This window comes from Terrapene carolina, unplaced genomic scaffold (assembly GCF_002925995.2).
Source record: "Terrapene carolina triunguis isolate 2854851 unplaced genomic scaffold, T_m_triunguis-2.0 Scaffold247, whole genome shotgun sequence".
Classification (NCBI taxonomy): Eukaryota; Metazoa; Chordata; order Testudines; family Emydidae; genus Terrapene; species Terrapene triunguis.
The window spans coordinates 11001459-11013506 of record NW_020664598.1 but is presented as its reverse complement, the minus strand read 5'-3'; the positions used below and the strand labels follow the sequence as shown (position 1 = coordinate 11013506).

Sequence of the window (12048 nt, the reverse complement as noted above, 5' to 3'; positions counted from 1 at the left end):
ATATGATTATGCAGGACTTCTTTTTTCCTGTAAGATGTTGGACAGGAGTGAATTTACTTTGAAAACTGGAAGATGTCAGTGAGAGAAAAAAAGTGAGAGAGACACAGGGTGTGTGCGGTCAGGAGGGAATGTGAGAGAAAAATCACACAATTTGATCTTGTATGCAGAAATGTATAATGTAGTTTAGAGAAATGTACTAAAAAAGATTACCTCTGCACTGATGAGACTTGCACTTGGCAGATCTTGATGCCAGAAGGGCATATACACGGTGGTCACTTAGCAATGAAACTGAAGTAGTTTAAAGCACCAAGGTAAAAATATTTCTTTAACTTTTTTTCTTTCATAGAATCTTCTCAGGCTGCTCCATCTATTGACATCCGATCTGCTTTCAAAAGAAGGTAACTTCAAGTGGTGATCCTGTGAAGTTACTCAATAATGGACACATATAGCATACAATCACCTCATACCATCTCTCCTAGCCAAGCATATCAAGTGTTATAAAAAGGTGGTGTTATAAATAAGGATGAAAAAAGTGGAATGTAAGATAATTGAAAGTGGGTGGGATGAAGTAGCCTTATATCAGAAACTGCATATACAGTATAATGGACTTTAAAATGAGAGTCGAGTGTAATTGCTATAAGGGGAAGTGTTGATGGAGTTAAATAATCATACAGTAAGCACAGCAAAGGCTAAATAAAGTTATAGGATTGCATTTATGAAATTCCATTTTTAAGAGATAAAAGCTTATATATCATTTTCTTTAAGTAACTCCAGAGTAGAGCTGGGGAAATAACTGATTTTGGTTCACTGGCAGATAAAAAAAAAAAAGGAAAAAAATTTTCGTTCAGGTCAAACTAAATCAAAACATCCCCCCAAATATAGGTGAATTAAAGAAGTCCATTTTGGGTCAAACAAAATAAGCCATTTAACCTGAAATGTTTTGTTTCTGGGTATTTCAAAAGAGCTACATTCACATAATAACCAGATGAAGGAGGTGCCCCTTTTACTAATTAGCCCAGTGATTTACAGGTACTCACTTGGGAGGTGGGAGACATGGATTCAGTTTCCTCCTCTGTCAGATGTGGAGCGGGGTTTTGAACTTGGGTTTCCCACATCCCAGGTGAGAGTATCACCATCACTTCTCTACCTTCAGCCATTTTGTGAATCTAGCCACATTTTTTTCTGTCTGAAACTATTCGCAAATTGTTTCAGGTTGACTAGAATGGTATTTTTAGGTGAATAAACTATTCATCTGAAAAATTTCACCTAGCTCTACTCCAGAGTTAAATAACCACACCAATTATGTAGCAACTAGTGTGTGAAGATTCCAAAGACGCTGTCTTTTTGCAAGCAGTGTCTTCTGGGATAGAAGATAGTAGCCTATAAACATCATATACTAACAGTACACAGTAGTTCAGGGCAGAAAATGAAAAATGTGTATTACTTCACCCACCTTGTTTCTCTCATTCATTTAAAAATAGACAGGAACTTTAGATAGGCAGACAATAATTACACAAGTGAGATTTAGCCAGCACATTGCAAAAGAAGGTTGTGTGTTGTAGCAGGGGGCGGATAGATAACATCAGAGACAGAAAACATCCAAACATTTTAAAATAGTTATTGACACTTAAGATCATTACTTCATAAGACAGAACTTGTGTTTTAAACTCTTTTAATGTGTGTTTCCCAATACATTTTCCATCTTATTTGTAAGATGCCATTAAATATTATCTATTTCTTTACAAGAATTTTTAAAATTTTATTTAGTGATTCATTAAAATATCCTACTATATGCTCCCTGATAGTAATCATCTATGATGTGAAAGTTACTGTGGGCCCAGTCCTGCACTCATTGAAATCAATGGCAAAATTCCAGTTGACTTCAATGCGACAGGATTATTTTATGATAAAAAGAAAAATGTATGTCAAATTCATCTTTATAATAAAATTAAAATATATGCATTACAGAAGTCTTAGTATACAGCATTATATCCTAAATCTTCTCGCAGGTTATTGGAATTTGAGATAAAATAGCCATTAAAACCACTGGTATGATATAGTCTTTACACTTTCTAAATCTGCACACATTTTTCTTACCAGAACAGAAATGTAAATATTGGGAACGTAGTTTGTGGACAGAAAACCAGTATCATTTGTTAACTTAAAGAAATAAGCAAACATCCTTTATAATTGTGATTAAGTAGTAACTTCTTTTATTGAATGATGAGTTATTGAGATAAATTCATGCTCAGAAGAATATTAATTTCAAGGTGAATTCTTTCCTAGGGGTGCATTTTTGCACACTGTACTATAACTCAGCAGCAACCACAATGCTGACAGAAAAAATGACTTCTGAAAACTTTAAAGGAATACTGTATGCAAACTCTAAGGTGAAATCCAAGTGCCATTGAGTTAACTGACATTGACTTCAATAGTGCCAGGATTTCACCCCTAATGTTTACTGTCATCACCCCAACAATAGAGCATTTTCTTCTCTGTACTGTATATTGTAATAAAATGTTCTTGCTTAAGAAGACCTTCTAGAAGGGACTGCATCTTTAAAAAGGCTACAATCCCATTTTAAAAGAGTACAAAGTATTGTTTTTCTTTTTTTCTGTCTGACTTCTCCCTTCGCTGACACACAGAGGTTAAACTTAAGTGTAATGCTTTGCTAGCTGGTATTTGACACAGCTATGCATTGTTAAATGCAGCACTCTCAACAATGCAAATCTTTGTTTTATATTTATAACAGAAATCAGCACAAGCCCTTTGTTTTTTACACATACATATTACTCAAACCCAAAAACAAAGCCCTTTGTGTTGATTGGCTTAAGTGAATTTGTGTTCTAAAATATAACACAAATCTTAGCAAATTAATGTATGCAATCTACAAAAATTTGCCTTCAAAGTATAACAGCAAGCAATACAAACCTTTGTGTTTATTTTTCACAAGTGCTTGTTATGGAACCATAACTTGCGTGGAAACGAATACAAGTTTGTGTTGATTTTATACCATTATTTGTGTGCCTAGACAGTATTGCATATACAGGACATCTAGAGTGTTTGCAATGTGTGTTGTCCAAGTCTCTCTGTATTAAACAAAGATTTGATCTTTTTTTTATTAACAACAGCGGTGAAGGACAAGAGGATGCAGGAGAACTTGACTTTAGTGGTCTCCTGAAACGTAGGTGAGAACCAAGTGATGAAGTGAGCAGGTGTGGATTGGAAATCATTAGGTTCATACGCAGAAAGAGTCAGGTTTAGCATTAATCATTTCTCAAGAATTTTATGATCTTACTTTCTTCTGATATTCCTAACTTTTAATTATTTGAGTATGAAATGCAAAAGTTCAACTAATCATATCATGTAAACATAGTAGGCAGGAAAGAAACCTCAGATTTGAGTGTATCAAAGATTTTAGGTTGTGATGCACTTTCTTAATGGAACAAATCAATAGTATTTAGTCTACATGCTATTTATTTTGTGTTTGCATGAGTTTTTTTTCCTATGCAGGGATGAGCAGGTTGGAAAATTGAGTCTGGTGTGAAAGTAAGAAACTATAGCGGGTAAACTGGCTCTTTTGGGCACACTTTAAATTAACTTTAGCAAATATCCTGACTGGAAATTACATACAATGCTTTCAAAATGTAGGCATTTATATTATTTCCAAGGGGTTTTCTGGTTCAAGATGTGCAAATCAGGGAAGAAGGATATTTTTTTAGATGATCGCTGACTCTTCTGCTCTTCCCTTCTCCATGCCCAAGCTAGAGAATGCAGTAAACTTATTATTTATTGAGCATTATGTGCTCTTCCATCATCTGACCAAAAAGCAACAAACAGGTTGTTCAAGGAACAGGCAGATATATTATTGAGACAGTGAGGTCCTAAGTAAAACTTGATAGCTTCTTACAAAAATGAGGAAAAATTAGCTTTCAGCTGATATGCAGCATGACTTTGCAGTTCTAATAACCAAAGAGGACCTAACATCAAATTTTTGTACATGCACACCAAACCTTTAGGTATATGAACAACAAGTGTTCAATGTTAAGTTGATTTTCCTTCATGTGATGGCAGCTAAAAATATTAGGCATCTGCTCCTCAAGACCCCATTTAAAGTGTGGTTGCTATTAGGACAGTCACATCTCTCCAGGTTTCTAGACCTTGGACCCAGTTTTGCCCTTGGATATAGTATAGTGCAACTTCCATTGATATCAATGAGAGGTGAGCATAGAATCATAGGACTGGAAGGGACCTCAAGAGGTCATCTAGTCCAGTCCCCTGCACTCATGGCAGGACTAAGTATTATCTGGACCATCCCTGACAGGTGTTTGTCTAACTTGCTCTTAAAAATCCCCAATGATGGAGATTCCACAACCTCCCTAGGCAATTTATTCCAGTACTTAACCACTCTGACAGTTACGAAGTTTTTCCTAATGTCCAACCTAAACCTGCCTTGCTGCAATTTAAGCCCATTGCTTCTTGTCCTATCCTCAGAGGTTACAAAGAACAATTTGCCTCCCTCCTCCTTGTAACAAGCTTTTATGTACTTCAAAACTGTTATGTCCTCTCTCAGTCTTCTCTTCTCCAGACTAAACAAGCCAATTTTTTTCAATCTTCCCTCTTAGGTCATGTTTTCTAGATCTTTAATCATCTTTTGTTGCTCTTCTGTGGTCTTTCTCCAATTTGTCCACATCTTTTCTGAAATGTGGTGCCCAGACCTGGACACCTCCAGTTGAGGCCTAATCAGCACAAAGTAGAGGAATTACTTCTCATAGCTTGCTTACAACACTCCTGCTAATACATCCCAGAATGATGTTTGCTTTTTTTGCAACAGTGTTACACTGTTGACTCATATTTAGTTTGTCATCCACTATGACCCCAGATCCCTTTCCGCAGTACTCCTTCCTAGGCAGTAATTTCCCATTTTGTACGTGTGCAATTGATTGTTCCTTCCTACATGGAGTACTTTGCATTTGTCCTTATTGAATTTCATCCTGTTTACCTCAGATCATTTCTCCAGTTTGTCCAGATGATTTTGAATTTTAATCCTATCCTCCAAAGCACTTTCAACCCCCCCGGCCCCCAGCTTGGTATCGTCTGCAAACTTTATAAGTGTACTCTCTATGCCATTATATAAATCATTGATGAAGATATTGAACAGAACCGGACCCAGAACTGATCCCTGCGGGACCCCACTCATTATGCCCTTCCAGCATAACTGTGAACCACTGATAGCTACTCTCTGGGAACGGTTTTCCAACCAGTTATGCACTCATTTTATAGTAGCTCCATCTAGGTTGCATTTCCCTAGTTTGTTTATGAGAAGGTCATGCGAGACAGTATCAAAAGCTTTACTAAAGACAAGATATGCCATGTCTACCACTTCCCCCCTATCCACAAGGCTTGTTACCCTGTCAAAGAAAGCTATCAGGTTGGTTTGACACAATTTGTTCTTGACAGATCCATGCTGACTTTTATGTATCACCTTATTATCTTCTAGATGTTTGCAGATTGATTGCTTAATTATTTACGCCATTATTTTTATGGGTACAGAAGTTAAGCTGACTGGTCAGTAATTCCCTGGGTTGTCCTTATTTCCCTTTTTATAGATTGGCACTATAGTTGCACTTTTCCAGTCTTCTGGAATCCTTCCCGTCTTCCATGACGTTTCAAAGATAATCACTAATTGCTCAGATATCTCCTCAGTCAGCTCCTTGAGTATTCTAGGATGCATTTCATCAGGCCCTGGTGACTTAAAGACATCTAATTTGTCTAAGTAATTTTTAACTTGTTCTTTTCCTATTTTAGCCTCTGATCCTACCTCATTTTCAATGGCATTCACTATGTTAGATGTCCAATTACTACCAACCTTCTTGGTGAAAACCGAAACAAAGAAGTCATTAAGCACCTCTGCCATTTCCACATTTTCTGTTATTATTTCCCCCCATCATTGAGCAATGGGCCTACCCTGTCCTTGGTCTTCTTCTTGCATCTAATGTAGTTGTAGAATGTTTTCTTGGTACCCTTTATGTCTCTAGCTAGTTTGATCTCGTTTTGTGCCTTGGCCTTTCTAATTTTGTCCCTACATGCTAGTGTTATTTGTTTATATTCATCCTTTGTAATTTGACCTAGTTTCCACTTTTTGTAGGACTCTTTTTTGATTTTTTAGATAAATTGAAGATCTCCTGGTTAAGCCAGTGTGGTCTCTTTCCATACTTCCTATCTTTCCTACGCTGCGGGATGCATAATTTCCTACGCATGCATAATTGAAGGGAGAATTTTCCCTTAATCTCTGCTAGCACTCACCTCTGACTGAGAAAAAAACATGTGCCATTAAATACATTAAAGATTGTGAAGGTCTTAGATAGTATGATAACAGGGGCCATATAAATAACTTAGATATCTAAATAGCTACACTTTGTCCTACAAGAAAAATAAAAATACCTGATAGAACCAAGAGCAGTTTCTAACTTAACCAGTGGCAGAGCTTCTATGGGACCAACTTTCAGTATATAGTAGAAGCAGGATGTGAAAGAATTGTTTGAATTGATTCATATCCACCAGGTCTCCATTTTTTATCCTCTCTTCATTCCTAACTAGGAACTTCAATTTGTTGTGTAAAAAGCAACAAAGAGTCCTGTGGCACCTTATAGACTAACAGAAGTATTGGAGCATAAGCTTTTGTGGGTGAATACCCACTTCATCAGACACATGAGCTTATGCTCCAATACTTCTGTTCGTCTATAAGGTGCCACAGGACTCTTTGTTGCTTTTTACAGATCCAGACTAACATGGTTACCCCTCTGAAATTTGACGTGTGTTCATTTAACTATCCCACTGAAACAACAGTAACATGAGAGTTCTGATTGACTGTCTTGGGGTTTTTTTTGTACTAATATATGGATTACATGTGGGGAGGTTTCATTGTTTTTGTGGTAATGTGAAATTGTGACTATCACTTCACTAACATAAATAATTCATTGTTTTATTTGATAAAAATATATATTCATAGAAACACAGTATAACTCTTGTGTGGTTAATGGGGAAACCAAACCAAGGTGTTTTTAAATAGAATAATTTTATATTGATAAGACCAGTATTTTGCCTCCACATTTCAGCTGCTGAAATTCAATATATAAGTACCTGAAATATATATTTTAACAAAAGTCTAAATGTGTACAGTCTGAATGCTTCTTTTTTTATTATTATTTTGTGATGCTCTCACAGGAAGTCAAACCAATAAGCCATCTTAATGACATACTGTGTGAGGTGGCATGTCTTATCACAGCAATGGGTCAATAATGCCATGAAATTCCAAAAGGTGCTAGATCTCAAAGAGACTCAAACATTTATACTTTTTTTTAAAATAATTTTTTTAACAAAATGCACATATCTCGGGGGGGGGGGAATTGGATGAGATTGTGGTCTAGATAATTTACAATGGATCTGTCTGGAAAGTAATAAATGTTTGCCCACTATCCACAGGTACAAATATTATAGTCTCAGAACAAAGTGTGGTTGTTCAAAGTGTCAAAATTTGTTCTTAGTTATGCAAGGTGAATAGAGAGTCTGGAATAATTGTTTAATTACTTGAAAATCTGGATATGCTGATCCTCATTCTCAACCACTGCCTGGTTTTAACGGGGCACATTATCATCTCGGTTCATGTGGATTTGTGTGTGTAACTCTCATTAGCATTGATAGGAGTTGCACAGCTAATGGCCAGCGCAATGAGATAAGAATTCTACCCCTTAGCGCGTGTCAGCTTTTACATATGTTTGCAAGCTGGTTTTGACCTGATCTCATGCAGGAGGAATCTCATTGAAACACGACTGTTTTCAGTAAGTAGTCAGTCTCCATAAATCATAAGCATAAAACAAAAATTAAAGACATAAAATATCATGCAATGCCAGTCTTTATATTATCTTACGAGTAATACTACACACCATAAACATTTTGAATCATCTTTAGTTATTTCTTAAAAATACCACTGAACTACTATAAAAGCTTGTAAACTTTATGGATTATATAATGGTATAGTACTGTTCCATAATCACTGGCCCAACCCTGTCAGACTTCTCAAAGATCCCATTATTTCTCTATCCCATAAGGCAATAAAGGCTGAAGTTTTTTTTATTTTTCCATACATTTGTGTTCTTGCTCTGTTGCCAAAAGTACTGATTCCCCCAGAACCTGTCAGATTTAATCAGGGCAACCCTGGTCTCAGCCAGGCCATGCTTCTGGAAAAGAAGGGTCAAGACCTTTGCCCTCTCTCCCCAATGCCCCTAAATTATACTAGTAGCTTTTTCTGAGATAACCAGTGGATCTCATCACAATTATGATCTTATCCAGACTGCCCCATTATCCCTGCATTTAATGCTTGCCAGTTGCAAAATAGTTAACTAGTTTTTTTATCAGCTGACTCTGTTAGCTCAAATATAGACTTTGAAGCTAACTACAATAAATATGATACTCTCGCTTGTTTAATATGAAATCTGATAAGCGTGAACAAACAGAACTAACTCTAGAGATCTAAAAAATGCTTCCCATTACTAAAGACCACGGTACTAAAGTACAGAGGTCAACATATTTGTGTCATGAGTATAGGTATCGGTGGACCCATAATACCGACCTTGTACCAAATTTAACCCCAGTCCTGCAGTTTGAGAGTACAGATGTCAGAGATGGGGATATGGGTAGTCATGCCTACTGGCTGGAGCAGGAGTCAGCCTAGTGATTAGAACAGGAGTCAGTAGCCAGGAATAGGAGCCCAGGATCAGAGCTGGAGTCAGAGACCAGATTACCAGAGTCAAGGGTCAGAGTCAGAAGTCAGGAATCGGAGCCAAGGATCAGAATCAGAGTCCACATGGCCGAGCCAAGGGTCAGAGCCAAAGTCAGGAATCAGAGTAGAGTCAGAGCCAGGTGACCTGGAGTGAGGCAATGCAGAAGCAAGGCTGGGCCCAAGGCCGGAGCAGGTACAGGAGCTAATGCAGCTGTGGGGCAAATGCTTTGAGCAGCCGTTGGACTAATGCTGCTGCTGTGCTTAAGAGCATACCTGTTGGTTCCTCCAGCTAATCAGGTGGTCTGGCCAATCAGGTGATTCTGCTGCAAGTCAACTGTGATTCAGCTGTGAATCTTCTGTTGCTCACTAGGGAAGTGTAGCTTGTTGGTCCCAGGCTCAGCTGCGAACCCTAATTCCTGACAGCTCGCCTGGGACCAGTGAAAAGTTCACAGTAAATCTGCTCTGTGGATATTCTCCTCTGGTTCCCAGGATGGGTCTTCCAGACCATAACCTTCCCAATAACCAAGTATTAGACTTTCCCTCAGACTCACCTGGAGTCAGGGATTTTTCGAACTACATACTCATCTTCCCCCTCGATGGATATGGGTGTGGGCAGGGGATTGGACGGGCTGGAAACAGGTTCTCTGTGCATGGCTTGAGAAGGGAGGTATGGAACATGGATTAATCTTCAATGACTTGGTAAACTGTAGCTTGAAAGAGACCAAGTTGTTCTGTTCTATGATCATGAAGGGCCCTATGTACCAGTGATGCAGTTTAGCTGAGGGGCGGATGGATTTAAGGTTCTGGGGTGGACACCCAGATCTTGTCTCCTATTGCAAGGTTGGGAATGTCTGGATGGCCCTCGTTGGCGTGGCATTTATAGGCTTCCTTCACGGTGCTTATGAGTTCTTGTTGTATCTGATGCAGATGGGTGACCAGCTCCACTGCTGTGGATACCAGGGAGACTGTGGGCATGGAAGTGAGGATGGAATCTGTAACTATCATAAAACAGGCTTTGCTGAGTGGAGGCATGCGTGGAACTGTTATAAACTAACTCTGTGTGTGGTAACAAGGGAACCCAATCGTAGTATTGGTAATTTAAGAAGCAGTGGAATCATTTTTCCAAGATCTGGTTAACGTGTTCCGTCTGCCCATTGGGGTGAGGGTGATATAAGGGACTCCACACCAAGGAGCTTGAAGAAAACCAGGAAATCAATTGTGGAGCTTGGAGTTACAAGACACCAGAAGGCAAACCATGAAATCAGAAAACATTTTCCAAGAAGAGTCAAGCTAGGGCAGGAAGGAATGAAATGTCCTTCTGGAACATAGTCCTGTTCCTTGTAATAGACTGTCCCGTCCCTCAGTTGAAATTCTGAGTTGGTGGGGAAACAGTGGTATTTAAGATCTGACAGAGGTGGGTGGCAAACGGGTCACAAGACAAGAGAGATTGGATGGAGGACATCAGGCTACTGTCCACCATACCACTAATAAAATTAGATGATTTAAGGACCATGGAAGAGGGTTCTGAGTCCGTTTCGAGGTATTCATCTTCGCAGGATAGGGCATACGCCTTCCCATTTCTTACCCTTGGGCAGTAGATCACCATGAAGTTGAACCTGGAAAAGAATAGGAACCAGCAAATCTAGTGTTGGTTCAGGCACCTGGCCATTGCAGAGGAATTCCGAGTTCTTGCGATCTGTAAGAACCTACACCAGAAACTCAGCTCCTTCCAGGAGATGGTGCCATTCCTTGAAGGCTGTCTTGATTGCTAGTAGTTCCTTATCCCAGATATTGTGATTCGTTTCTGCTGGGGTTAGTTTACAGGAGTAGAAAGCATGAGGATGAAGTTGATTATGGGTGCCCCTTTGCTCGGATAGTTTGTCTCCAATGGCAAAGTTGGATGTGCTGGTTTCTACTATAAGTGACCAGGTGGAGTTGGAGTGGACCAGGATGGGTGCCGATGTAAAAGCCCTCTTCAAGTGGTCAAAGATGAGTTAAGCCTTTGGGGACCAGACGAACTGAGCTCCTTTCTGGAAGAGTGCCATCAGCGGAGCTATCAGAAAAGTTTCAAATGTACTTCTGGTAAAAGTTGGCGAAGCCTCAAAACTGCTGCACCCCCCAACGTGTCCCTTGGTCTGTCCAGTTAGAGATGGTGGCTACCTTGCAGGCATCCATAGTTAGTTCCCTATGGGAAATAATATTACCTAGGAACTCAATCATATTCTGATCAAATTCACACTTTTCTAATTCTGCATAGAGATGATTCAAATGAAGCCTCTCCACGACGTGGCACACATGTTGATCATGAAGTGTCTGGTCTTCAGAAAAGATGAAGCTATCATTGAGTTATATAACAAGAAACTTATACAGCACCTCTATATAAATATCATTGATAACATGTTGGAAGGTCACTGGGGCATTGCACAGTATGAAGGGCATCACCAGATATTCCAGTGTCCATACTGGGTGTGAAAGGCAGCATTCCACTGATCCCCTTCCAAAACCAGAACCAGGTTTTAGGCTCCGTGGAGGTCTAGTTTGGTAAAGACCCTGGCAGAGCAAAGCTGCTCAAAGAATTTGTTGATAAGCAACAGGGAATACTGATTCTGGGTGGTTATTTTATTCAACACCCAGTTGTCCACAGAGTACCTCAGAGAGACATCTTTCTTGGCCACAAAAAAAGATGGGACATAGAAGGACAGATGATTCCCTTTTCCAGGTTCCCTCAGAGATAGACTCTGAGTGCCTGTCGTTCTGGTTCAGCAAGAGAGTAGATACACCCAAAGGGAGCCTCGGCTCTGGGCTGAAGGTTTATAGGACAATCATAGCACCAATGAGAAGGCAGAGCATCAGCCTTCTTGCTGTTGGGGCCAGCAGGGACAACTTCAAGCTGGGTCTCCCTGTTCTGAAGTCCTTGAGGTGGGGCTGTACTCACTCAGAGGGAGAAACTCTAACCTACAACTGGGCTCAGGAAAGCAGGACTGCTGGCAGTACCGGGAATTCAAATGCACCATGCTTGATCCCCAGAGGATGTGGGGATCATGTGTCACAAGCCATGTGATGCTAAGAATGATTGGAAAGTGTGGGAAATGAACAAAACCAAACTGGAAGGACTTATGATGACCCTGATGGGTGGTGACCTCCAAGGGCGATCTCTTGTGTGATTGGGCCTAAAGATAGGAGAGAACTGTTGATGGTCTCCATGCAGTGATGGTCTTATGCAGTGTCAGAATCTTGTGTTTTAAGGAAAATTCTAGGTCCATACA

The 12048-nt window shown here is 39.5% G+C and overlaps 1 protein-coding gene across 7 annotated transcripts in view; it reads left to right on the top strand.

The window, feature by feature from the left end:
• Nucleotides 1-12048, top strand: part of MYBPC1 (myosin binding protein C, slow type) — a 115474-nt gene that overhangs the window by 50974 nt on the left and 52452 nt on the right. For all 7 annotated transcript variants that reach the window (XM_029912821.1, XM_029912818.1, XM_029912819.1 and 4 more), the window contains 2 exons: nucleotides 347-398; nucleotides 3132-3188. In XM_029912821.1, coding sequence (XP_029768681.1) covers nucleotides 347-398; nucleotides 3132-3188 — 109 coding nt within the window. The remainder of the gene's footprint in view (nucleotides 1-346; nucleotides 399-3131; nucleotides 3189-12048) is intronic.